General features: G+C 39.1%; 2 protein-coding genes and 1 long non-coding RNA gene across 3 annotated transcripts; 1 reads left to right on the plus strand and 2 right to left on the minus strand.

Moving 5' to 3' along the window:
- The first annotated feature begins 675 nt into the window (after nt 1–675).
- LOC306829797 lies at nt 676–848 on the plus strand. Its single transcript, XR_013779904.1, has 2 exons — nt 676–712; nt 757–848. It is a non-coding gene; the product is annotated as an uncharacterized lncRNA (long non-coding RNA).
- A 216-nt stretch (nt 849–1,064) lies between these two features.
- syvn1 (synovial apoptosis inhibitor 1, synoviolin) lies at nt 1,065–13,625 on the minus strand. Its single transcript, XM_079352969.1, has 16 exons — nt 13,430–13,625; nt 10,811–10,962; nt 10,557–10,649; nt 10,218–10,370; nt 9,167–9,215; nt 8,520–8,623; nt 8,152–8,278; nt 7,943–8,042; nt 7,672–7,737; nt 7,255–7,371; nt 6,004–6,161; nt 5,596–5,742; nt 4,398–4,535; nt 2,168–2,351; nt 1,959–2,074; nt 1,065–1,879 (listed from the first exon to the last, which is right to left on the minus strand). Exons 2-16 carry the CDS (start codon nt 10,940–10,942, stop codon nt 1,680–1,682), a joined length of 1,884 nt encoding a protein of 627 aa, XP_079209095.1. The 5' UTR covers nt 10,943–10,962; nt 13,430–13,625; the 3' UTR covers nt 1,065–1,679.
- Nucleotides 13,626–20,041: 6,416 nt separating this feature from the next.
- On the minus strand, nt 20,042–27,090 carry smad5 (SMAD family member 5). The gene is made up of 6 exons (XM_079352840.1): nt 26,201–27,090; nt 23,723–24,004; nt 21,955–22,062; nt 21,509–21,730; nt 21,159–21,415; nt 20,042–21,049 (listed from the first exon to the last, which is right to left on the minus strand). Exons 1-6 carry the CDS (start codon nt 26,601–26,603, stop codon nt 20,906–20,908), a joined length of 1,416 nt encoding a protein of 471 aa, XP_079208966.1. The 5' UTR covers nt 26,604–27,090; the 3' UTR covers nt 20,042–20,905.
- Nucleotides 27,091–27,631: the final 541 nt, after the last annotated feature.

Here is a 27,631-nt window from a genome sequence, read left to right on the forward strand (position 1 = left end):
TTTGTGACAGACGCAGGAGTGGAGTCTCACAAGTGATGGACCGCAATGATGACCAGGACCATTGCACTCAGAAACCGTTATGCACAACTGCAGGCCTGTTTATGAGAAGTGAGGACTGTGTTTCAGACAAACCATTTCGTAACCAACTCCACTGTTTTGGCTTGAATGTCAGACGACTGTTAAATGCAGGTGACTCCACTGGCACCGCCTTGACCGTTTGTAGTAGGCACAAAACCATGTGACCTGGACAATGCAGCAGTCCTGTTCACTGATGAGCGTCGGGCCACCTTGCACAAAAATGGTCATCAGTGTTGCTGGAGAAGGCAAGATGAGAGATACACTGAGGTCAACATGGTTCCCAGGGTTCGCTTTGGTGGAGCAGGTGCAACAGTCTGAGCAGGCATCACCAGTCAACACAAAACAGATGATTGTAGATGGCAGTCACTGAAGGTTCGTACCATAGTGACATCACAGAACCCATTATGATCCCTCAATTCCACTAGGACACCCCAGACTTTCTGTTATTGACTAATGTACTTGCTGCTGTAACTAGGGGAATAAAAAAAAAAAAAAAAAGTCAAACAAATGGATTGAAGTTGTTTTAGAAATGAGCATTTTCCTTCTTATCACAGTACCATCACAGTGGAAAAAGCCAATCAGTGGTGGTCTTTATTTAAAATCCAAACTCCACCCAGTCTAAGACTGAGACAAGGCCGATTAAAAAATTTTTTGATTCCGAGACGAGAACTTCGAAAGGTGTTCCTTTGACTATAAAGTTAAAATGGCTTCCGTTCTTCCTGCTTTAAAATGCCATATGTAAAAAAAAATAAAAATAAAAAAAAGTAAAATGAATTCATATTAAGTTAGAATATGTACTATTTCTCAAGAAAAAAAAAAAAGGACTAAATGAAAAGTAGCAAAAGTGAGCATAATTTGTCCCTGATGTAATTGCATTTATTCATTCTGAGTTCACTATCTTATCATGCCATGATCTTGGCAAGACTCGGCACGAAAATACCAGTTTGTGAACAACTCGAACTAACACGTCTGTTGTGCCAACACCATTTAAGTCTCTCAGTTTATTCAACATCATGTAGAGATCACCTTTTTAAAACTCTTTATACAGTATATACACATCCAGATGGATCAATACGTTACAACATCTGTAGTGAAAACAGGGTTGGGATGAACGAAGAAGAAAGCAAAAGCTGTTGTAGTTGATTCACTTCCCTAGATTTGATTTCACCAATGCTCTTTGACATACGAATGAAAGGATTTGGGCCAATTTTATGCTAAAGAACGCTGAAATAAACAAAATTCAAAGAACAAGCAAGACCTTATCAACAGTATAACTACCAAACACAAACCCAAACTATGTGTCTCTTAAAATGACCAGATCTTAACTTAAAATTATTACTTTTTAGATTAAAATTTACACAAACCGGCAGGACTCATTGTAGTAAAGATCCTAAGGAAGAAAAAAAGGTGGCCTATTGCTTTCTGAAACACGCAGTACAAATCATTGCATCCCTCAGTAGCCTAGAGTTCAACTCTACACAATAAATCTGTGGAAGGCAAGTGCCTACAGAAATAGAGACAATGAGAAACAAAAGCAACAATAAAGTCAGCTCAGAGTTCCTGTTGATCCAGGGCAATATGTTTAAGGCAGAACACATGACTCAGTTGTCAGGGGGGGGTGAAGATGATGGTGAAGATGTCTCTAATTTACGAAGACGGCGTCGCCTGAGCTCAGCAGTATTGGGTTCCCCATCCTCTACTGCCACTCCTTCCTGAATACTTTCTGTTCCCTCTATGTCCAAAGCAACAGGAGTCAAGTCTGTTGGCTCAAAGGAAACAGTGTCTTTGTCCGCCCCTTCAGCTGAAAAATAGAAGATTAAATTAAGGCCAACCTTCTTTGATTAAATCCACTTGGTTGTAATGTGATTTGTAACACTTACATCTTTGGGAGTCTTTTGCCTGTCTTGGGCTGTCTGTGCTACTGTCAGCTACAGCAGATGAAGTGCCATGATTTGTCCTGCTGGATTCTCCACCGATACTTTCAGCCTGAGGCGGACTGTAGAGAACACAGGAGCAGAACCAAAATAAAAAATACTATATTGTCGAAATTCATCAAATATGTGCCTGACACTAAGGAAGGCTCAATTACGTGAGCGTTGCCACAGTGCTTAAGTAGTGGTGGATGTTGAGCATGGCAGCATCCAGTAGGGTGTGAATATTCTGGAGACACTGGAGCCTGGCTTCAAGGCCCCGTCGGCCTTCTGTCTCCAGCTCCCTCAATTCCTCCTCCGACAGTCGGGACAGAGACGGGGGAGGCGGTGGCATTGAAGACACTGGTGAGGCATAATGAAAGCTGGTCAAGGTGAGACAAACGTGAATAAAAGGGCAGATATAGGACCAAAACCTCATTAGCCTCATTTCCAGACCCCATTTTGGGGTCTGGAAATAAAGACATGTGGAGCCAGTGAACGTCTTTTATTCATCTGACAAGGTAACCTTCCTAAAAAGTGGCTAAAAGAGCCCGCCTCTTCAGGCAGACAATCTGCAAATTATGAAAGCCACCATCTCTGCCCAACAAAACAATAATGTTTGTCTCTACACTCCAGAGTCTGAGACTTAGCTTTTAACTTCCTCTGTGAGGGGTTACAATTTATTCATTGTAATTGTATGTTTAACTGTGAAAATGAAAAGAGTATTTTACATCTTGTGGCAAATGTTAGTGATTCTCACAGTGAATCCAGGTAAGACTTAAAAGAATGCTGATATGTCAGAAAATATTTTCTTAAACATAATTCATCCACATCCCATACCAGTCAAAAGTTTGGACAAACAATAAACAGTTACACAAACAATTATCAATAGTACAATATACTATATTATTATAATATAGCTACTGTAAGTCGTATCGAGGGCACACCTACTAATAGAAGGGTTTTTCTTTATTTTTATTATTGTCCACATTTTACAGTAGAGCAGATATTAAAATAATAAAAAAATTAAACGTTTCATTTCACTTATGTGAAAAAAATGCATACACAGGTAGACATAACATCATAACAAATATTTAAATCAGCTGTGTCCAAACTTTAGACTAGTAGTTAGAGCTGCAGCTATCGAATATTTTAGTAATCGAGTATTCTATCAAATATCCCGTCGATTAATCGAGTAATCTAATAAATCATACTTTTGCTTAATTAAGGTTTAACTCGTCTTGGGTCGTCCCTACAAACCTGCTTCTTTGCAGTTACCGTGGTAACGCCTGCTTGTTACAGCCAACCACCTCTGCTCTACAGCTGCTGATGATGCTCACCATATTACTGACAGGGTCCCAAATAAACTTTTTGATTCACTGGTCAAGGCGGCAGGTAAATTAAAAATACAGGCCAAACATGTTTTAATGGCTGAAATAACAAATAGTGTTTTGTGTAGCCTACACATCTGTTACAGTACATTTAATTGAGAAAGCATTATGTTGTGTTGAATCAATCACAGAATCAATCATTATGTCAGATCAGGAGATTGAGAAACTTTAAATATATATTTGCTAAATTATTATTCCACAAACAAGTTCTGTCTTGATTTAGCTTTGAAGACATTAGAAATTTAATATAATCAGCCTGTTCATTATTAAAAGTGTATCTCTGTCTGCTCCTGCAGTGCGTGCATTCAGCGCGCTCACAGACTACAGAGACCATAGACGCGTCTATGACAGAGACTGTGAGAGGACGTTGCTATCGTTATGTTAGCTGCAAACACGGAGAGAGTAAACGGAGAAAAGCCGACCGTTTGACCGGATCACGTGTTCCCGACTGGGTCGTATGGATCACGGATCAACTGTGTGCTGACTAAAAGTTAAAAGGGGCGCGCCGCGCTCGCGTGTGCACGCGTGTGTGTGTGCGCGTGTTAGCGCTGAAGTGTCTGTGTGTAAGAGAGAGGAGCAGGTAGCTGCAGCTACATTAAACGTGTTTTATACTCATACCAAAGTTTTGATGATGCAAAAAAAAAAAAAAACCTAACGAAGCCTCGAGGCAGCGAAAATTCCTCGATGAATTTTTGTAATCGAATTATTCGAGGAATCGTTTCAGCTCTACTAGTAGTGTATATCAAAAGCCACTTCCACACATGCATTCCTGAAAAATTCACACTCCTCAGGCAAACGCCAGAATCCACACTTTCAACAAGCTCTTTCCTTACAGCCAGCTAGTACAGCCTGTTTGTGTGACGGTCGCACTGGTAAATGTAGCAGGTTACTGTCCTGGCTGTTTAGCAAGGAATTTCATTAGGAAGAGTTTCTCTTTCTTCACCACCTTCATTTAATGAAGACTGAACTTCATTCATTTCATTTAAGACTGAATGACAGAACAAGGTGCTACACTTACCAAAGGGGGGAGGTGGTGGCATGGGTAACCATGGTGCAGTGGGAAAAGGAGGAGGCGGGAAGGAAAAGGGGAATCCTGGGATTGTTGATCCTGGAGCAGCAGTGGTGTCTGCGGATGACGAAGGTGGCTGGCTGGAGCCTAAAAAGAAATTAAACAATTATCATTGGTGTTGTAAATGAAGGTGTTCTACAGCAGTTTTTTTCAAAGTAGGGGCCCCAACACACAGTGGGACAGCAAACACTGTGCTCACCCTCAAAATCCTCACCATCGAGTCTTTAAAGTAATCGAATTAATATCGTTCACAAAAATACAAAAAATGAAATTAAAGAACTACCTGATTATTAATTGTTAGTAAAAACAGCCAGCATTCAGAAGATGTGTGTTTAATGTTTACATTACCAATTGTACTTTATGACAGATATCTGGTAAAAGATCGCAAAGTTTGGGAACCACTATTCTAGAGTACAAATAAGAAACTTGACAGCTGAGGTGTCCTCTTAAGCCTCACACAGCAGTCCGGTACGGATCAGTACAGTTTGGTACGGTTTGGTTAGATAAAGCCAGATCCCGTTTGCGCTTCCACAGCCACCCATGCCCTATTTGGTAGGCGGCGTGTAAGCAGGATGACGATAGCCACTACGCAAATAGCGTCATGGCAGCTAACCACTAACAAAGGAGAAAAACGCGACACAAACAAAATCAACGATGAAGACATCCAGCAGTTCATCTACTTTGTTACTGTCATGTGACTCTTTATTATAAAACTCAATCAAGCTTTGTTTCAGATAAGGCTGTGTGCCTCGAGGTGAAATAAACAGAAAAAACAATCACAGTCTACGGTTTAAACACAGCGTGGTTCTGTTTACTGTTGTAACAGGGGAAGTGATGATTCTTTCAATCAGCGGACTGCAGTGTTTACCTCCACCTTTTCGGGTTGGCTCGATATTCTTGGCACCCCAACGGAAGGGTCCCAAGAAGTGGGACGGTACAGATCGGTTATTTGGAATTTTCCCGGGATTAGTCTATGGAAATGCCGCAAAATGTGCGCCATACCGAGATGAACCGCTCGTTGGAAACAGGGCTATACAGTATGCAGTGGCATTGGGATAGAAATAACACTAACAAAAGATATCATTTAAATAAATAAAAAAGTTAGAGAAAACTGAGCGACCTTTTATTTTATAAACGGTATCCTTACTAGCTGCCTGTGTAGCCTCTGTACCGTCTTGTGATGCATCACCAGTCCCAGGAGCTGCAGCTTCTGCAGCAGGAGGAGGAACTGCAGGAAAGGGACCCCAGAAGGGGAAAATACCAGGTGGAAATCCAGGTAACATGCCTGGGGCCACTGAAAATGACAAATGAAAAAGTTTTGATAGTTCATTTCTGCCAAACAGGTAAATGTACCCAGCAATACTACAGCTGTATTGTAAAATGTAGAAGTGCTGCCTTAAAAGCATTGAGGCAGCTTTGGGTAACTACTGAAAAATATAGGCGGTTTTACATTTAAGGGCACATGCATTTGTAAGTCATTTGAGCATTGACATGTTAAAAAAAAGTCATCAGTTAAAAAAAGGTTCTGCTTAGGTGTAATGGTTTTTACTCTCACCATTTGCAGGTGGGGCTGCAGGTGCATTAGCAGGTGCTGCAGGAGCAGGGGGCGGAGCCTGTGCCTGGGCTGGAGTTTGGTTGTTATTAGATGCACGGAGGACATCCATGCGACAGGTGGGGCAGGTCTGTTGCCTCTGGAACCAAGAGCGCAAGCAGCTGTGGGGAGGAGAAAGGTCAACACAACAGTTCTTAAAGGATAAATGTGACTTAATGATCCAGTAGATGTCACCCTTGAGCACCAGCATGAAAACAAAACCCCCGCAATTCTGAAGCCTTCATTCTCTTCCAGCAGCACATCTGCAACCTCACACTCACACCAAGGAGTTATCAAATGGAATGCATCATAATTAAGCACCAAAATTGTCCTTTGCTCGAGCTGCAGTTACCTGTGGCTTGGGGTATGTTTAAGCGTGCTAATGTTAGCACACTTTAGTTAACTCATAGATTCACATTGCACATAAATTGACACTGAATGACCAAGCGCTAAAGACAGTTACTTGAGATCCAAATATTTCTTTTTTTCTAGTCCTCGACTCGACTTTGTGGATGCCTTTAAAACACAAGGCCATCTCGTCCATGTAAACATGATGTAAACAGAGCGCTGGCTACAGTACAGCTGGTGGGACTCAAGCTTCTCACTCATTGCAAACTGTCATGACTCAGAGAGATATCTAAGTCCTTATCCACCAAGCACCAATCAGTACAGTTTGGTTCGGTTAAGCCTGATCCTGTTTGCGTTTCCACAGCCAACTGTGCCATATTTGGTAGGCGGTGTGTTAGCCAGATGCAGATAGCTACGTCAGCTACCTAATAGTGTCACAGGTAGCTAATCGCTGACAGCTACCCTGCTAATAAATTAAAACCAATGATGGAAGACAACCAGCAGTTCACTGACTTTGTCATTGGCATGTGGCTCTTTAATACAAAACTCAATCCAGCTTTGTTTCAGAGAAGGCTGCGTGCCGTGAAGAGAAAAAATGCCGAATAAACAATCGACTGGGTGTTTAAACACGGCGGGGTTGTGCGTGCCGCTGTTGCATGGAAAGTGAAAGTGAGTTCTTTTGACCAATCAACAAACTGCAGTGTTAAGCTTCACATTTTTGTGTCAAATGTCACACATTCTTCCTTTAAAACTTGTCCTTGATAAAAAAAAAAATAAAAAAAAAAATAAAAAAAATAAATCATACAAGAGTAACATTTAGACAATTCAATACAATATCAATACTACACTTCTCCCTGCAGCGCTTACCTGGAGTGAAAAATGTGATTACAAGGTAGCTTCTTTGCTCCAGTGACCATTTCCTCCCGACAGATAATACAGACGTTGTCAGAGGCCTGCAGGTCTTCAGGAGTAGCATCAGGATATCTAAATCGGGTAAAAATCATAAGAGAAACAATTCAACAATTTTATAATACTGTCAAGTAACAAGCAATACTTAAAGTTAAAACATATGGATGAACATAAGTTACACAAAAAGTACCCATATGTCAGACAAATGAAAACTGTAAAGCTACAACCAAGTCACAGCTTGCTTTAATAAAGCTTGTTAGATCAGCTGGTAGAACAGGTGCCCAATCAGGTTAATGAAAATGAAAAAAAGAGTTATGTGTATGTCGAGGAAATAGTGCATAAAGTAATTCATATAAAAGGCGTGATTTTACTTACAATGTATTCATGTTGCGGATGGCTCTTCGTGACATTATAGCATCTGTTACAGCTTTCTTGAACTGCCTGAGGGAAAGTTAAACAATACCAGACTCAAAACCTGCCTTCTTAGAAATGTAAATATCCAGTGACTAAAAATGACATTTAATCTTTGTGAAAACACTCCTAAAAAATGTCTTTGGTCCTGGGCAAGATAGTTGACTTCTAAAAAGAAGACAAAATAAAACCAACTTTTGGATGGCCACAGAAACAAAGTAATACAAATTCTCACCTCATAGCCAGATACATAGGGCGAATTGCAAACAGGGGGAAGGTGTGGACCTTTATCATGATTGTCATAAAGGCAATGTACAGCAGCACTTTGATGAAACCTAAATAAAAACAACACAAGTATGTGTCCCACCATTTTATCTTTCACTGCACAAAAAATTTAACGAAAAATATGGATGCATGAGCATCATATTCAGAGTTGAAGCTGACCTGTGAAGAGCTCAGTGTACAGCATGTAGACAGCTTTATTGTCCCAAGGATTTTCGCTCTGCAGGTCAACTGTATGCAGCACGTACTTGATGAAGGTTGTCAACACCATGGTCAGCAGGATGGCATACTGAAGATAAAAGCATGTTGTTCAGGGTAAATACTTAAAACTCATATTTCAAAAGGAATCAGTCATACAACAGTCATAATAATGATCTTTGTGCTATTTTCAATTAATCAATGTTTTTCAAATCATCACATTTTTACACAACAAACCTTTCTAGTAAATGGAACAGTAATAAAGATGAACCAAATACACCTTTAAAGTTCAAATAGAGTTTAAATTCTGCTTTAATTAAATACTGACAAACCTCAAATCCAAAAACCAGCTGGACTGAGGCTCCTCGAGTTATAATGCTCTGACATGCATGGGTGACAAACAGGAAGTCCATGATCCCCAGCAATCCCATGAGAGCTGTGGGAAAAAGAGAAATTATATTAAAAACAACACTTCATAATTCTCTGGGGAAGAGAGGAGACTTAGCTGAAAATAGAAAAACATCAATCGACCATCATTTGAATAGCACTAATCTATGGATTACTCACTCAGGGACATTAAGCAAAAGTTAAAGTGGCAAGAAAACTATGTCCTTTTAGGAGGACACATTAAACTAAAATATAGTATTAAACAACACATGACTATTATCAAAAAACAGCTACAGGCTGTCCTGAATTTGATACAGCAGGATTGGATTTTTTTTGGATACAGCAGGATTGGATGAAATAAAGAGTCACTCAGATAGCTACAGAGTACATCTGCCATGGTGTTAAAAATCAGGTGTTTCCTGTTTTTGGTGTCAACCATTCTTATTTCTGTCTTGAGGATCCACTGAACTGCAATGCACCTGGTGTCATGTAAAAAGAAACATTTGCAAGTTTCAAGATGTACAGAGCACAAAGTAGTGAAGCCAGCAGAGAAGGAAATAAAGAATCATTTCTCATGTGGCTGATAACTTACATAAAACTCTCATGTGAAAAATCCAGGATATGTTTGGACTCCTTTCCATCTGGTAGAAAAGGATTAAAAACAACATTATTTTCAAGTTTTCTTAAAACAAATTCAATAAATGACTCATAACTGGGGGTGAATCATCATTGTATATAGGATTGCCAGATTATAAGAACTGAAACCTGTAATGGGCTTTACTTGGTACTGATGTCTGCTGTCTTCTATAGCAGCTCAGTTTCTAACTTCAAGCCATTCTCACAGTTCAGGGAAAAGCATTTCTTCTCTGATTCTTGTCTAAACGGCATGTTACTTTAATTTCTAAACTTACATGATTTAGATAAACATGTCTATTAAACCTATTTTTCTTTTCATTAATTCCCTACATTTTTTGCCAACAGATTTCAATGTGTTTGTAAGAGTTGAATTCTGGCCGTAGGTGAACATGCAAGACACCTTCAGAATGATTCGGCCAACCTGTGAAAAACATTGCAACAAAAGTATTTCTTCATAAAAGGTGTCTTATAACATATACAAATATTAAAATTCAACTCCTGTAGGAAAATTGGTTGCAGTTGCTAAAAGTTAGTTAACCTTTGACTTTGATAGATTGTGAGAGGTCAGACGAGGGTTTTTCAGGATCCTGAATCCATTGCAAGCATTTGTTTTGCACAAAAGCCAACCCTTTATGGAAATTGATACAATTGATCTTGGTTTGCCTGGACCTGTGGGTTTGGGCGCAAGCACCCGGTGGCCTCTCTCAAAAAGCAGTTCTATAGTCAGCAGATAGTTAAGTATATTTTGAACTTTCTCCATGAACTAACCTTGTTGTTTTCTGGTACATTAAAAACTGATATTCTCTCTCACTCCTGACCTTACCTTTCCTTTTGTTAGCATACCATCTCATGGCTCTTTGTCTTCCTGATGCAAATCCTAAAATTCAGCTATTGCTCATTATAGATACAGTATATATTACTCACATACTTTAGTATGCCCAGAAGCATTTTCTCTGCCTTTAAACAGTAAACTGTTTACATATTGTAGTTTCGCTCTCATCACTCACAAAGTCCACCCGGTCCTCAGCCAACCAATGAAAGCACTTGAGGAAGAGCAGGAGGGTGAAGAGGGCAACAAAGCGAGGAGAGAAGTCATCTCTGAATACAGTGAATGCAAGGCAAGTCTCAGTCACTGCATACCAGGAGCGCTCAATGAGATGCTGGTTGTTGAGAGAAAGACATGTAAATGTACGTAAACAAACATAACATGGATCATGCTTCTATGATCAATATGTACAAAAATAAAAGTTTACTACATGGAATTGATCTCATTTAAAACTAAGGACTTAAATTGAATTTTAACACAAATGTGTGAAATGATCAACAGAATGTAAACAGAACTCTACCTCCATTTCTGCAGCCCTTAGCTGTCCAAAAAATACTTTCCTCATGAACTTTCCCAACAGAAACACCAGAACAAAGGCCTGAATGTACAACACCTGTTATCATAAACACAAAAAAAACACCATCACTGTTTTTCCCCCACAATTTCAATTTCATTCTTTATTAAAATGTAGAGATATAATAGGTATAATATATAATAGGTTTGAAAATCCTTAAATAAGCTCAAGATTAGACTTCCTGCTGGAACTGCTCTTACCGCCATGCTGGGGCTGCTTTTGGTTAAGTAGACCACAGTTGGATAGAACTGATGTTTGAGGAGGTAAGCATGTGCCACCACAGCCCCAGTCAAAGCCAGACTGGTGGCTGTCACCAAGGCTGCTCGTACCATGTTGGAGCCAGCTACAGTTACTGCATGTGGGGAAACAAAAAGAAGGGCAGAAGGTTGTTGCAACAGAAAATCAGACTGATGTAACAGGGGAACATGCAAACAGGAGAGATTTGCTTGAAGGACTTTAGTTTTGGCTATGTTCATTTCACTGACACAGATTTGTGCACCTCCCCTTGTTGAGAGAAAAACATTGAAAGGCCAAACCACACTGACAAGCAGGTTAGCGGCCACTAAAGGAATCTGTTTCAGTGATCATTTGCCTACAGTCTCATTTTGTAAAATAAATCGTGAGAAAATCATCTGGTGAACCCAGTGTAGTGACCCATATTGTGAGTTTAGTGAATCATTACATCCCCAGTGTTTGTTATATTTCACCCCAACAGGGCTATGCACAGGCAGATTTATTTCTAATGTGTTTTAGTATTACCAACATAAGTTTATATGTTTTATGAGTAACAATGCAAGCACAACATTATAAGTTATATATCTAAAGAAAAATAAGACCATGCATAAATTGTTTTTTTATTTTTAGACGATTGAAATAAAAGCCACGTATTGTATTGTGAGTGAAGTGTATCGTTCCATCCCTAACACACATATTTTGTACATAAATTAATGTTTAAAATAAAATATTTGTTTGGCTACGAGTTACTTACTTGGGCCACTTGGAGTGCAATTGTTAAGCCTTTCAGAAATGTGAACAAGTTGCATTGTTAAAAATGACTGCAATATTTCAGTTGTCCATACAGGTTCCAGTCTGATTAGACTGAAACATTAACAGTTCAGATTGTGAGGTGCATGCAGCGTTGACAGGGTTTGCCTTTGAACAGTGTCTGTGGGCTTCACTCCCATTGTGTACAAATCAAATCTAAGAATGTTTTCTTATTTGACAAAACAGATCTTCATTTAGTTTGGTGGAAATAATATGCAGCTAAATAAAGTTAAATCACAATATATTTATTGCAAGTATTATTTATACGATTATCGCAAAATGTTTAAAATTATAAAAATATCGTATTGTGACTTAAAGGCATGTCGCTGAGATGATTGACAGGCTCGCACAATGTAACAGTTTATCAGGAGGCTTAAAACCCGCCTGTTGTTATGTTGACTGAAAGTTAGACTGAGACAGGATTTCAAACATGTCAATGAGGCTCCTGCTGTAACAGAGGTCCACATCACTCAGGCTTCGTCCTTTAATATTTACAGTCTATGGTTTATCGCTGTTCTACCAGACACAAAGAGCTCTTTATATAACACACAAGATGCCAAAATATTCGTTTGTAGTAGGCCGTTTCACTTGTCTCCAGGAAAAGTAATACAAACATTAACATATTATTCTGAACTTACACATTTGAAGTCATGTCCAGCCCTTCAACAAATAATAGCACATGCATCACTTCACTCTCACACAATGTGCTCAAAGTCGTCCCCTTGGGCCAGCGTTACAGATCACTGTACACTCCAAAAACCCGTCATAAGAACAGTTTCTTCCCCCAGGAGGCTATCAACGCTAAACAGTCACAGAGTGTCAGACCTGTTGCTGTCAATATATATATACATATGTGTACATATATACATATGTGTATGTGTGTGTGGAAAGACAGACAGACAACTCTCTTTAATATAATAAAAATGTGAACCTATCATTCTGAACTTACACACTGCCTAATGGTGATATTGATTTAAAGTCATGTCGCCCAGCCTTTCAACCAATAACAGCACATGCATCACTGCAGACTCCTTTCACCCCGGACTTACTTTAACATCTTTTGCACTACTCACCACTGCACTATTATCTAATTTAGTCTTTGCCTATTTGTGTTTATTGTTGATGTTTAACGTTTTAGCTTGTACAAAGACGGCACAGTTTTATGAAGCTAAATTCCGTGTGTTTTTAAGTGCATCTGTCCATTAAAGCTGATCCTGACTCTGATTTTGTTCAATAAGGACTCAAACTTCAATCTGCACATCAGTCTGATGATTGATCAAAATCAACGTTCAAACATCCAGATGTGGTATTCCAGGTAAAATAAATAGTGTATTAAGGTTTAATTCAGAGTGTTATATTTATATGAATGGAAAACTGAACAGCATGGTGTACACTCCCACTTTTATACAGCATCTTCATCTCCGATAAATACTTCTCATATTAAGAGCATCAAAGTCAAATCTTTATAGAAACCACTTTTAATAAAATACACCCCAACATTAACATTAACCTGTCCAAAGAAGAGCCGGCTACTTAAGCTAACTTAGTATGCTAACATTGTAGCCAGTTTAATTAAATATCATAGTCTTTATGGGAGCTGAGCAAAGTCAGAAACAAATCAACGCTATTGTTCGCATAACAAAAAGTGGGTTCTGTTTGTTTGATTAAGTACAGTGACATTACTTTAGAGATTAACTCTTAAAGACTGTTAATGAGGTTAGATAGTGCTTGCTAACGTTAGCTAGTTGCAGCTGTCAGTGCACTGTGCAGCTTACCAATTCGATATCTCCCACACACTTCTTCTTGTATAATTTCACCGACCCCTCCTGTTTGAATGTCGAGCTAGTCCATTTTATCGCTTCACATTTGTCGCTTTTAATATGATTTCCCCTCGACTGTCGGGCTACGTGTTTATCAAAGGCTTGCTCATCGAAAGCCACCTCATATCCGGCTGACGCATGTGACGTCAGAAGAATTTCTGTGTTTTCTGTCAGTTTTTGATCCAAAGATACTTTGCAAAACATTCAGCAAAAACTAAATATGTTCAATCAAGTATTCTGAGTTTCTTTGCAGTAAAAAAGAAAAATAACGTGTATAATTAAAAAAATATGCAGCTTTACGAAGTTTACGGTAAATACAAACGTGGACCAATAGGAAGTGGTAAGGTTTGTTCTGACAGTAAGTTTTTACTATTTACTTACATGGCCTAAATGACGCAACATTTGACACATTTATTTAATGACCGAAGCAGTTTTTATCTCAACATTTCGACTTAAAAATCTCAACCAAGCCAAACCAGCAGAAATGGGTTTTCATATCTAACCGTATATTTTCTTTGGTATATTATACACAGGCAGAATCCACATGCAGTCTCTATTTGTTTTTCCAAATTTGGGCAAAATACAATAACTCAAATTATACTTTATTTTCTTATGTTAATCATAAATGACAATCAAAATTACAGCAACCTAACCCAAACCCTTTTCCCTTTCTTACCAAAACAAAATGACTAATAGTGCTTTTTATTGGTGGGCGGGGCTTTAGTGCCCCTTTGCTTTTAATTGGCTTGGGTGCTCAATCAATGATGTTGCCGTTTCAAAATAGAAATACGATCCGTGCATTGGGCAGAGTAATGTCAACACAAAATTATGTTTCGAACACGTTTTCTTGCAGCGCCTTCTTTGTTTTGATGTAGTTTGAGTTCCTTGTTGAACTAAAAAAAACTGTCAGCTAGCCAACTAACTAAGTTAAGTTTTGCTTGCTGCAAACTACAAGCATTTTTAAAGGGTTATGTTGTTCACCTTTGGCTGTCCAAATGCTTTAAATGACCTTCAGTCAGCAGATTGGACTCCTACCGTTTGCCTTAATACATGAAGTCCATATTAGTCCATATCTGAGGCCTCGTAAGAGAGGAGAGAACAATAGAGAGGAACTACTATGATATACAGAGGAAGAGCAGATGATTCGCTGTCTTTTCTAGAAGACATAACTGACATGAACCTGACCTCAACAAGGTATTAATAAATTGCAGTCACAGGAATATGAGCAGCGTAGCCATAGTTGGTCCAAGTTTATGTTTCTTGCAAACTTCAGCTGCATCACCTTCACCTTCACCTTCATATGTGATTCAACGCAAATATTTCGTTTTTTGCTCAGTTCTGCTGAGATTGAGACTACACCTTCTCTGGCAGTTTTCAGTCACTTAGTTAATCTCTATCTTACATGTAAATGCATATTCTAAAGGGCTTTATTGGCATGGGAAACGTGTCTCGGGCCGTGACAGGATTGGACATGTTTTGCTGCCTCATTGTTCTCCCAGTATGCGCAGACTTTATATTGGTCAGAGAGCGACTCCAAGTCTGGGACTTTAGGTCAATCTGGTTGAAAAACCCTTTTCTTTTTGTTATGTATGTCTGATAGTTCATATACTTTCTATTTCTATATCTCTTTAATCTGATTGGTCCACATTTTGTGAGGGCCTGGTGCAGTTAGATTGTGTGAGCCTCGGGATCAGCTGGCTAAGAGGACTCTTCTTGATGTTCTCCCTTTGGTGATGAACTGCTTTTTAATAAGCATAGAATGTGATTACTCTATTTTGGATTCTAATTAAAGGGGGAATTGTCTGAGATTGTTGTTGGGGTGTTTCTGAGGACTCTGAGGATGCTTGTACAAATCTCTGTGCAGAGTCTCTATTGGGTGTCTGTCCCATTTATCAAAATCTTTATTTGTAAAAGGATCCCACACTTCACTACCACATAAGTTTGACTATAGATTTGAGTATTTTGAGCCAGATTCTAATTGGTAAAGGATTGTGTGTAGCTGTCTTTATGGAGTAAAAGCCCTTCTTCTCTTCTCTATTAACTCATTCACAGCCAGGCTAAAAGTTCCAGTGGATGTGATTTTAAAGGGATACTTCACCCATTTACATGAAGCTGTGTATCATTAGAAACATGGTAGTAGTGTTGAATGGTCGTGAATCCAACCCTCTTTTTGCCCTGAGACGAGAAAAATTTGTTTTTCTTTGCTTGAAAGTTTTCTCCATGTGATGCAAAAACGTCATATTGCATCTTTTTGCAGTCTTTCACCATGTAGTTAACTAACTATATAAATAACCTCCTAGGTTCCTCTGGATTGTTGGTGGGGACACAGGGATGGCCTGTTGCTTTGTCCTCTTCAGGACAGTGAGCATGTGAAAAACCTGGATGTCATCATTAATTGAGATATACACTAATGTAACCACATTACAGCTATTACAAAGCAAGTCTTCCATCATTAAAAATACATTTCCAACCCATGTCCCAATCTGACTCTGAGAAACTGCTCCAGCCAATTGTATTACTGTGATGCCCTATATGCTGGACTTACAAAAAAACAATAAGCAAACTCCAACTTGTCCAAAACGCAGCAGCTAGAAAGGTAAGAAGGACAAAGAATAATGGCGCACTCCAAGCTAGGAACAGAATCCCCAGACCAACCCAGAAATCAACAAGATGACAAATCACCTCTTTTCTGATCATGCTGCAGAGAATGAGATATTTACTGCTGCAACTCCATAGGCTGTAAATAACTTCCATGGTTGAAAGCTTTAACGTCCATTCAATGAGAAAATTCTTGCAAATGCCAATATATGGCAAATTGTGCAGATACATTATTCTTAAATAAAGGTGAAGGAAAAAGGTGACAGATCATAGAACACTTTCCAGTGAGATTTCTTGATGGAGTAAGGAGTATAGAATTCCAAGGGGCGCTGCATGGGGTGCAGGGGAAAAGACAGAAGGCAAGAGTAGTTGGTCAAAGAGCCTTCTTGTGCAGGCACATTGGTTTTTATCAACAATCGCCTTATTCCAGTTCCATAGGTGAATCCAGTCTAAATGTTGGTGTTACACCTTAACTGATATAGACAGTTAAATAATGTTTTTTCATCTCATGTATCTTTGAAATACTATATCTTCCTTTAAGTTTCATAGTATACACACAGACTATGTTAATTGTTAAACAATGGGTCTCTCAAAATTTACCAGGAAATGACAATATTGTCGACTTCTGTTCAAGCTTCTAGCATTTGCTTGTCAGGGAGTTACTATTCTAGTCAACAATTGCTCATAAGGTCATATCTAACAGAACCGATGCTTAATATAGTCAATTTAATTGATTTGAAAATGAAACATGGACACTATGTAACACAAGGGATGTGGTTTGATGCAATGTACCAGAGTTAGGAAGAGAAAATGTACATTTGCAGTCCCTTGGCAGATCAAAATTAAAATATAACTGAAAAACAACTGTGGTGGCTATTTTTCTGAAATATCTAAATAAAAAATAATCAAAAGGCCACTAATGTATGTACTTTACACACCAAAGTAAATTCTGACAACAAATAAATAGCTCCTACAGCTATAAGTTATGACAAAAATAACAGTAATACAGAGCAGGAGATCAAAAACACAACACACACACACTAACATATCAAGAATATATTATGTCCAAAGTAGTGATAACAGACCAGTGGTTACAGGATTGAGTGTTTTTCAGCAGATTTTCCAGTTTATTATAACTGTTCTATACCTCAGCATCTTCTCTCGGCTTACTTAACTGTTCAGTTTAAAAAACACTACATATCAGAAGGGATCCCATGAATGTGAATGTATCACATCCTGTATCTTGTTTAGTTAAAATAGGATTGCTTCCAATATTGGTGATACAGGCAGTTAGATAAACCTGAATAATTTTTTTTATTTAGATGGTGCTTATAAAAATCTGAGTACTGCAACCAAAAAAGCAGTGTCCTATCGATGACAGAATTTGTTCCCCTTAGGGACATAAACCTAAACAATATTTCTATTGTTTAGGTTTATGTCCCTAAGGGGAACAAATATTTTTGTAAATAACAAGTTGTCTGTTACTCTAAAAACAACTTTGACAATGGCGAACACTTAACAAAATCACACTGTTTATTCAGTGTCTTTGTGTGCCTGTATCTATGCATTGACTCTTGTGTTCTGTCACACAACACACATTGGAATGTGAGTTAGTCAAAACAACAAACAGGCATGTTTGTAGGGACAAGGGTTGGAAATTAACTTTTTCACCTACCTGACACTGTGACTAGTGGATTCAAATCTTACCACTCACTAATTTTTCTAACCTGCCACTTTATTGTAACCGGGAGCATGGTTAGAGAAGTTGGAGAGTGTTTTCATCGCAGCCATGTTCTCAAAGGCTAACTCATTGCTGATGTAGCTAAAAATAAACCCAATATCACTTAGTTACGTTAATTTTATTTACCAACCACAGTGACTGGTAAGTTGATCCAGTTCAGCTGATTTGCACAAAAACAGCTATTTGGCAGGTGATGTATTCTCATTTCCAACCCTGGTAGGGACTATAGCCTCAGTTTTGAACATATGTGCAACATATTTTGTTTGGCTTACTTAACAGTGGCAGACTACAAGATGCAGTAGCATTACTACAGTGACGTTTCAGATTGATGTTATAAGCAGCCACCAGCCGACACTTAAATGATAAATACAGTGGAGAGGAAAAGTCGAAGCATTTGAATCTCAGAATCCTTTCACATTCATATGCCTGTGACAAAGTGGGTGAGACTCTTCTCTTACTGACCATTTGTCACTTAAATATTATTCATATTAAATCACATTCTTTACAGTTGTCTATCTCATGGGGTCTTCTATGCCTCTAAAACAACTTGGATACCTTTTCAGCACTGTGGCTGGCTGACAGAGTCATAGCTCCTTGAGCCATGCATTCCTTTAGCTCTCAGCAGTAATGATTTCATGAGCTTTTTATAATAACGTACAATACTAACAATAAGTTAGGGATATTGTTATTAACATGACTGCTTTTCCCATTTGGTCTGAATTTTAATGGAATAAGTAATAGTTCCCTGAGATATATTAATGAATGAGAAGAAGCACCATTTTCATTAGTGCAATATTTAATCCCCCAGCAATTTAGACTATAACAGAGATAGCCCCAAATAACCAAAATTGATAGTGAGTTGCGTGTGTTTCCATCATTTGCCGCATTGACAGAGACATCTCATGTTCCTAACCATCCTCATAATGTTGTTCTGAGGCAATGCATTCCACTCCTCCACAAATGCTACACACAGTTCTGCCAGGTCTTGTGGGGGTTGGGTATTGGTATCCAGTCGCTGCTTCAGCTGGTCACGGACGTACTCTATGTTGTTCAGGTCAGGGCACATTGCTGGTCATACCATATGAGGCACTCCGATTTCCTAGGGTTAGGGTTAGTCGAGATGTGAGATTTTTTTTTGTGCTACCCGTGTTTAGTTCCATTTGCGATATACCTGCAAAAACACTGTAAACACCATTATATTTAAGTAACAGAAGACCTAATGTAAAGTGTAATGCTAAATTTGACAGTGGATTAATATAAAGATAAACTGTTTGGTTGCAAAGAGGATTTCAGACTCTCCAAAGGACAATTGATTTTGACTGTATGAAAGGAATTTTTAAATGTATTGTAGCACTATAGAACATGTTGATGTCTGTTGTGCAGAATCTATTCTATTTCCTATTAAACTTAAAAAAGTATCACTCGCAGGTTTATGGAATTTTAGCAAGAAGACTCTGCTTTATATGTAAAAGTGATACTGAGACTCTTTGTTTCATGTCAGCCACTGTTCCGAAAACAATATAAATGTCAAATGGGGCATTTGTGGCTTCGTGGTAGAGTTGATTATCTGCTAACCAGAAGGTTGAGGTTCAACCCCCAGTTCCTGTTGTTTCATGTTGAAATGTCCGTGGCAAGAACCTGAAACCTCAATTGCCAACACTACTGCGTCAGCAGCATATGATTAGACAAATTAATACTGGTGACACCTGAACGCTTTGGTAAATTAAAATAGCTTGAGACTACACCTAGCACAGCAAAATGTAAATTCTGGTGTACAATTAGAGTACAAGTTACGTTAGGCCACAGTAAGGATTGTATAAAATGTATGGAAGCCTATGGTATTCAGTACTGTCGTTCAGTAAGCAAATATATTAAATGAAAAGCAAGATAAAAGGCTTTGTTCTCTGCTTGGATCATGAGATGGACAGGCGGATGGTGCAGCGTCTGCAGTAATGCAGTCATCGGGCGAAGAGGCATGTAAACCTAAAAGGCAAAGCTTTCAATATTCCAGTTGATCTTGATTTCAACCTTACCTATGGTCCTGAGCTTTGGCTGAAATAAACAGGAGGGTGGCTGAGCTGGGCCTTAAAGACAGGTTGAGTTAGCTCTGAAATGAGTTGGTGAGTAGTTAGGAGTGCCACACGGTTTTATTGAGATGTTGAGAAGATCCCCTGAGTGTTTGCATCTGGCTTAGTATTACTAGAACAAATTACATAATAAAACAATAATTGTCACTGAATAACAATTTTATTTGTTTTAGCTAGTGTCAATATTCTATGAACATATTGCCTTGTACATACACCGAAATTTAAAAATGCCTCAGAAAAAAACGAGTGCACTGCTCGTAATTTTGGTTAATAGAATTAGTTTGGAAAATATTCTCTCTTAGTTGCACAAGAGTACAAATAAGAATCAATAAGGTTATCCATTGCCCGATCATATTCAACAAACTAGTGCTGTAAAGTTGAAAACGGTGTTAGCTGATGGTATATTAAAATATTACAGTGATTAATCTCCCACCTTAAACACTTTCAGTTTGACATACCTTACCCTCTCTGAAAGGCAGTAGCTCAGTGTTTTTATCACATAGAAATAGAAAGCATTTGATATAACTCAGCCAAATGGTTCACACATTTGTTTCTTTACAATGTAAATGTCCGACACTAAGAAGATGAAAAATGTTTTTGTCGATAGTACACAAGGCATAGTACTGAAATATTGGCTTCATTACCAACTAAACATACAAACAAAAATATTTGACAAAAGAATAAAAACTTGATGCAAAAAATAATTTTGGACTTGTAGTGTGACAAATGTGCCCTCAATGCTTCCTGTTATACTTAGTCAAGCTGTACTGTGTTAATGTTGTTACTACTACTCCCTCTCATTTTTATGGTATTTGCTCGTCATGTTACTACAACTGAACTCATTCAGATTGTTACATTTCCCACCACAGTTCAATATCCTTTCCCAAAGTTAGGTGTAAACAGTTCAAAAAGTAAGAACAACTTCATTTACAATTCACAGAAGGGAAGAACAGAAAAATTAACAAAAACGTGGAAAGGATTTTCCAAACTCCAACAACACCATCATTAGGAAACTGAGGAGATTGGGTTGAGAGGTGAGCCCATTTGAGTTAGCACCTTGTCCAGCCACTGAAGGGGCCCATGCAGGTGCACCTCAATCCAGCAGGGGGTGCTGGTGACATCCTGTCTATGATACTCTGCACCCCAGCCCTGTGAGAACACAGAAAATAGAATAGGTTGATGTTTTCCTTATAAAATGATGAGGCTATGTCTACTTTGTGTCACTACCCTCTTTAAAATCAATTCCCAGAAGCCTTACCTTTACAAAGCTCATCCTTATAGTACACATCTTGGTAAGCTCATAGACAGCCTCAAAGCCATGGTTCACTGACTGGGCCAACAGCTGAGCAAATTCTTGGTTGTTGAAAATCTTAAGGCTGCATCCACTGGGGATTTTGCAGACAGTTGTGGGATGAAAGCCATGGTGGTAATTACAGTTTCGGCTCTGGACAAAAATGCTGGTGTCACTGAGGCATTCTGCGTACACCTCCCCTCCCACATAGTACAGGTGCACTCCTAGTTAAAAGACATACAAATGATGCATTAAAAGTGGCCTCTGTGAAACCCCATCAATATACCTGTTGTACTGTTGGCAACTGTTAGTCATACCTTTGCCAATGTGTCTGCGAGTATTCTCAATTGTAGAGTTACGATTGACATTTGAAAGGAGTCCAAGGCAAAAGCGGTTCTTGTTGTTTGAAGGGTCAGTGAAGCCGTCCACCAGCACGCTGGTTGATGATGCATGGTAAGCCTCACCTACACGATTGTTGAGTTCATAGTAGACAATAGAGCACCAGTGGCTTGGCTCCTCATACTCAACTGGTTGTACATCTGGGGGAATGAACAACAGGTGAGCCAAAAACTTTGTTGATCCCCAAGAATGAAAAAAAGTGTGTGAAGAAAAAACACTTTTTGGTTTTAGTCACAGAAATACTTCAAACTAATGCAAGCAATTTAATTCAAATCATTTCCAGAAGTGCCATTGATGTTCAAGATGAGCCCTGGATTAATTAACTGTAATACTGTCAAAAACTGTCCTTCTAAATGTTACTAACCTCCTCTGGTGATGGTCGGCGGAGCCAGCGTGCTACTTGTTTCCATGGACTGGCTCTCCTGGCCCAGTTGTTCATCGGGGGGCATGTAGGCAGGGGGTGGGGTGTCAGCTGTTATAATAAGGGGTGTAGTTAGAAAGGATGAAACCAGGTGTGGCTGCTAGCAAATGAAAACACACACCTTCCATGACTCTTACAATCATTATAATGCCTATTATGTTTTAGGCAATTATGACTAAGCCGTTCTGGACAAATAATTAAATAAACAGTATATTCTGATATTCTTAAAGGTCATTGAAATATTTCCTACAAAACCACCAGATATCAGAAAATAACTGAAACAGGAGCGACACACAACATTTCAATATTTAACTACAACGGTCAAAACGAATCAGACAAAGTTCAATGCTTTCACTGTTTCTGTGCCAGTCACAAACAGTAAGAGGCCCACTGAAGAAGCAGCGCCTGATGTTGAGTGCGTTTGAATGAATCAACAACATTACCTGGTTGCTGGTAAGAGCATACTTTTAGTGACTAGTGTTAACATCATATCTTTTGGGGTCTAAACTTCTGGAAAGTACAAACTGTGTTTACACATCTTAGTAATAATTTCACTGAATAATTCGATGTATTGAAGCCTTTCAATAAAAGGACAAACGTTATGTTGGCAGGCTTTACTACATCAAATTAGAGCTGCAGCTATCGAATATTTTAGTAATCGAGTATTCTATCGAATATCCCGTCGATTAATCGAGTATTCGAATAAATCATACTTTTGCTTAATTAAAGTTTAACTCGTCTTGGGTCGTCCCTACAAACCTGCTTCTTTGCATCTCTGTCTGCTCCTGCAGCGCGTGCATTCAGCGCGCTCACAGACTACAGAGACCATAGACGCGTCTATGACAGAGACTGTGAGGACGTTGCTATCGTTATGTTAGCTGCAAACACGGAGAGAGTGAACGGAGAAAAGCCGACCGTTTGACCGGATCACGTGTTCCCGACTGGGTCGTATGGATCACTGATCAACTGTGTGCTGACTAAAAGTTAAAAGGGGCACGCCGCGCTCGCGTGTGCGTGTTGAAGTGTCTGTGTGTCAGAGAGAGGAGCAGGTAGCTGCAGCTACATTAAACGTGTTTTATACTCATACCAAAGTTTTGATGACGCAAAAAAACAAAAACTTAACGAAGCCTCGAGGCAGCGAAAATTCCTCGATGAATTTTTGTAATCGAATTATTCGAGTTATTTGAGGAATCGTTTCAGCTCTACATCAAATAGTTATCAGAACATAGTTTCACAAGAAAAATACTATGTGTTCTACCACATGTAAAACATTTATACAATAACAATACAAATGAACTCTTAAAAAAGGACTTTTACAGCCTGTAGTACTGTAGGGTACTTAACTCTTGCCTTTTAAATTTCATGTCATTTTTCTGTCAGTTTAGCTGCCTCTTTGTTTATTACTTTGTATTTTTTGTGATACACATTGTAACTGTGTTTGAAACAGTGTTGTAAATAACATTGTTATATTAATTTCAGTGTGGTTTTACTACTAACAGCCCTGAAATCAACTACATTTCAGTACAGAGGAGCAACAAATCTAACCAATCAAACAGTTTCCATCTTTACACAGAGAAGCCTTCAAAGACCTTGTCACTCGCTGCTTTGCTTGGTCAGGCTATCGTTACCTAGTTGAGGCTTGTTTTTGAGTCAGCTGCTCATCTCTGTGTCACTCTGCACAGGGTTAGGAACAACCGTTTAATGGGCATACCTGGAAGCTGGAATGGACTGGAGGGCCCCGAGCTGGCAGGAGAGTTTGGATAAGTACCACTACTGGCTGGCGATGGAGGGTATGGGGAGTTAGGAGAGATGGGAAAAGAACCTCCTCCACTGTTGCTGCTGCCGCCCCCACTGTGCGGCTGCTGGAAGGATTCTGGAAAGGTGGCGTTGAGTGGCATGTGTGGCTCATTGTGGGTGAGATTGCGGAATTGTACCAGCAAGCTGTGCTGAGGGTTGAATTCACTGTGTCGTGGTACCAGGACAGGAGGGAGCACTGGGAAGAGGAACAGAGGGTTGGGTGTAATTAGTTAAATTCATAGAAGACATAGTGAGGGGAGGAATGTTATTTTCTTTTTCAAACAAATATTATATGCTAGGTGCTGATGTCTAACACACGTTTTAGCTCCAAAACCCTAGCTGACTTTGCATAAATACTTAACTCTTGTAAACAGCAATGGGTATGTGATTGGCCGCTACCAGGAGTACTGTTAAACTGAAGGACAAATGGCGCTCTTATCTGCATTTACTTCAATCCCTCTGCTTTAAAGGACAGGGCGGCAATTTTGGAAAACTAGTATGACTTTGAAAGTCTCTTCATGCTCCGTCTGCACCCACCCCCTCCGTGCTCCCTCAAAAACCACGCACCTCACTTACATGCACTAGTGCCATTGGTCCAGAAGTGGACCAATGGCACTAGTGTGAGCTCGTACATGCATGGGGTAGAGAACAAGCAGGGACACAGGGAGGCACGATTGGTTCATAAAACAAGTGCAGACATTGGTCGAAGTTTTTACCCGTTTACAACTGCTACAGATAACAGATTTTTTGATGACGATGATAAAATGACTATTTCAACATATCAGCGTTTACTGAGATAGAAAAGACATAACAGAGCATATTGTAGACCATTAAACAGATAATTAAATGGTAACAAAGTAGTATAGGACATATGCAACAGTTAGACTTTCTGCAGTTAATGTAAATGTTTGCAGTCTTCCAAATTTAGGTTTGCAATGATTAAAAAAATTAAATATAGCTTTTTTTTTTATCTCATATGAGCTGTTTTTTTTAAATTTATTCTTCTGTACAGCACTTTGGTCACCTGCGGTTGTTTTAAATGCTTAACAAATATAACTGGATTGGATTGAATTGGATTTAAAGGTTTAATCTTCAAACATAACAGTTTCCTTGACACATGCACAAAAAGTGAATCCCCTTATTGCGATTAAATCTATAGTTACATATTTTAAGTTTTACATTCACATCATGCGTTTGTTGTTTGCACCAAATGAAAGAAGTATCTTTTAAGAGTAGCGCTATCGATAAGCAGTACTGGTATTGGTAAATTCATAACGATACCCATCACTACCTTAATAATGCATCATCTTCATTTTTCAAAATGAAATAGAAACTTCTAGACAGGCTTGTTATAAAATATCTTATTAACATTTAAACAAAAGGTACAAAAACAAAGATATAGAAATTATCTTTAAGATTTTACTAATTTGGTTATGTGATTTTACTCTATAGGGTGTAGACGATTTTGTACATGAAAGGTTAAAAGTTTTAAATTGCAAGCAATTTAAATATTGTTCCATTTCAAATTTGCTGCTACAAATCCATCCTCTTCTTCCAATTTGTGATGGGCAGCAGGCAAAATGACTCCCTAACCATGGAAATAACAAGGTAAGAGCACCATCTCTCTACTCTCAAATTAGAGCGTTCCCGAGCCAGAATATGAACCTTTTATTTACACCAACAAAACAAAACTGAAACAGAATACCAAGAGAATGACCTAAAATAACCGAAATATGGGGGCACCGGTAGCGCAGTGGCAGCGCATGCGTCACCATGTGTCGAGGCTACAGCCCCCACGCAGGCAGCACTGGGTCCGACGCCAGCCTCTGGCCCATTTCGCGCATGTCAATCCCCTCTTGTTCTACCTGTGTCCAACACTATCGACTTTCTCTCTCTCTCCAATAAAGGCAAAAAGCCTAAAATAAATCTTTAAAAAAATTAAAATAACTTAAATATTTGATCTTGACGTCTTTAGCTAAAAGCTGTATTCTTTAACGCTGTAAACTGAGAGTTTAAGTTTAGATTAGACATGATCCAAAATTAGTTTTTTTTTTTTTTTTTTTGAATCACTGAGCGTGCTGGAAGTTAGTTAGGGTGAGTATAGTATGTAATTAAAGATCGCTCAGAAGCTGCTTCCTGTCTGTCTACTATCTGTCCCCACCAAGAAAATCCCACAGTGGGATGTCTTAAGCGGTCAACATTAAGCAGACAAGGCAATGATAGGCACATTGAAACGCCACCAAATGCAATACTATACTACTTGGTTAACAATTAATCAGTAAATTGCATGTAGTCGTGTCAACCACTCCTGTTTTGTTTTAGTCATTACAAATATAGAAATGACAGAAACGCGTTGCAGCAACTGAGAACTTTGTAGCCTCAGAGTACCTACCAGGACTTTCTACTCGTTTGTAATGATATGGGTTGATGCAGACCTCCTTCTGTTTGGAACCAAACGGGTACTCGCACACCTCCAGTGGCTTAAGCTCATGGTGAGACTGAAGGTCAGGCCAGCGCCACACTCTGCAGTAAATAACGTGAGGCAGACCTTTCCGATGAGAAACCTGTAGCCGGCCATCCAATGATCTTGGAATAGTTACACACTTGCTGGGCTGACCAGGGCAGCTCAGAGCCTTCTCCAAGTCCTCCATGGCTCCTTTCTTCTTCTTCAGCTTTTTCACAAGGGCATCCACAGCTTTTTCTGCCCATTTCTCCTCTTCGTCTCCTTGCTTCCAGCCAAGAAGTCGCTTCACTGCTGGGCTTGTGAAGGAGAAGAGACTGGACATGGAGGTCATGTTGCAGGCTTTATATGTTAAAGGGACCAAGGGGGGTCCACAGGTTTCCTACAATTAAGTTCAAACTCGTGTATGAAATCATAAACTTGTGAAAGAGAGGTCAAGAGAAACTATTTGCGGTGAGTCTGACGGGCCAAAAGAGATAAGGGTGGGGTAGTGGAGAGAAGGTCTAATACTCGTCTGACCCAGGACAGGAAGCAGGGGAAGGATGGGATTCCGCAAGCCGGATGCAGCTTCTGCTGCTCAGGAAGGGCCCTGAGCTGGGTCACCCCCACTTATGAAGAGAGAAGGAGCAGGCTGCAGGAGGTTAGATCAGGACCTCTGTCCTCTGTTAAATTGTCTTCAGCAGGTTGTCTAACAAATAATGAAGTGCTCACTTCTTATTGTCAAGCCAAAGCAACTTGCTCGATTGATTTCTCCATCAATAAACAGTCCATGTTCTACACCGCTGGCTTCCTGCAAAACAAAGAAAAAAGAGCAGATACATTATATCGTAAACAACACACTCGTGTGTAGGGGCCATGTAATGTTCCCAGTATCTGTAAAAACATCACATTTATGATACAATATTTAACTTAAATAAAGTTCAAACAACTATTAAGGCTGCAAATAGAACTAATTGGGGTTTCGTACTTCTGCACACAATATGGGCATGGTGTAACCAGCGGTGAGGATTAAACCACTCAGCCACAAGAATAAATAAATAGTGTAATTTCAAATCTCTGCAGAAGTTCAGTTAATTTGACGATAAAAATGTCCTCCAACCCAGTATTAGGGTAAATGGATTGAGCTTGGAAAGCGCTCTTCTATTCTTTAGGGCTGGATACAAATATTTGGCTATTCATTCGTCACGCAGACAATGAATTGAATGAATTATTTGGTCACCTGACTGCTGTAAGTAAGACAGTAGAGACTTATGGCTGTATCTGACTGAAATGCCAAAAGCAAAAAGCCACAAAGTAGCTGTCATGCTCCCTGTGTTGTTCTCCAATGTGCAGACGAAGGCTCGACTGTGCGTCATTTAAAAA

Source organism: Symphodus melops (assembly GCF_947650265.1).
Source record: "Symphodus melops genome assembly, chromosome: 9".
NCBI lineage: Eukaryota > Metazoa > Chordata > Actinopteri > Labriformes > Labridae > Symphodus > Symphodus melops.

Excerpts from the sequence above, each read along its gene's own strand:
- syvn1 (XM_079352969.1), bottom strand. The coding sequence starts at position 10,942 with ATGGTACGAGCAGCCTTGGTGACAGCCACCAGTCTGGCTTTGACTGGG. Across the intron at positions 10,650-10,810 it reads AAAGCAGCCCCAGCATGGCG|GTGTTGTACATTCAGGCCTT; the intron begins GTAAGAGCAGTT and ends TTATGATAACAG. Across the intron at positions 6,162-7,254 it reads AATCACATTTTTCACTCCAG|CTGCTTGCGCTCTTGGTTCC; the intron begins GTAAGCGCTGCA and ends TCCTCCCCACAG.
- smad5 (XM_079352840.1), bottom strand. The coding sequence starts at position 26,603 with ATGACCTCCATGTCCAGTCTCTTCTCCTTCACAAGCCCAGCAGTGAAG. Across the intron at positions 24,005-26,200 it reads CAAACGAGTAGAAAGTCCTG|TGCTCCCTCCTGTCCTGGTA; the intron begins GTAGGTACTCTG and ends TCCTCTTCCCAG. Across the intron at positions 21,050-21,158 it reads TAAGGATGAGCTTTGTAAAG|GGCTGGGGTGCAGAGTATCA; the intron begins GTAAGGCTTCTG and ends GTGTTCTCACAG.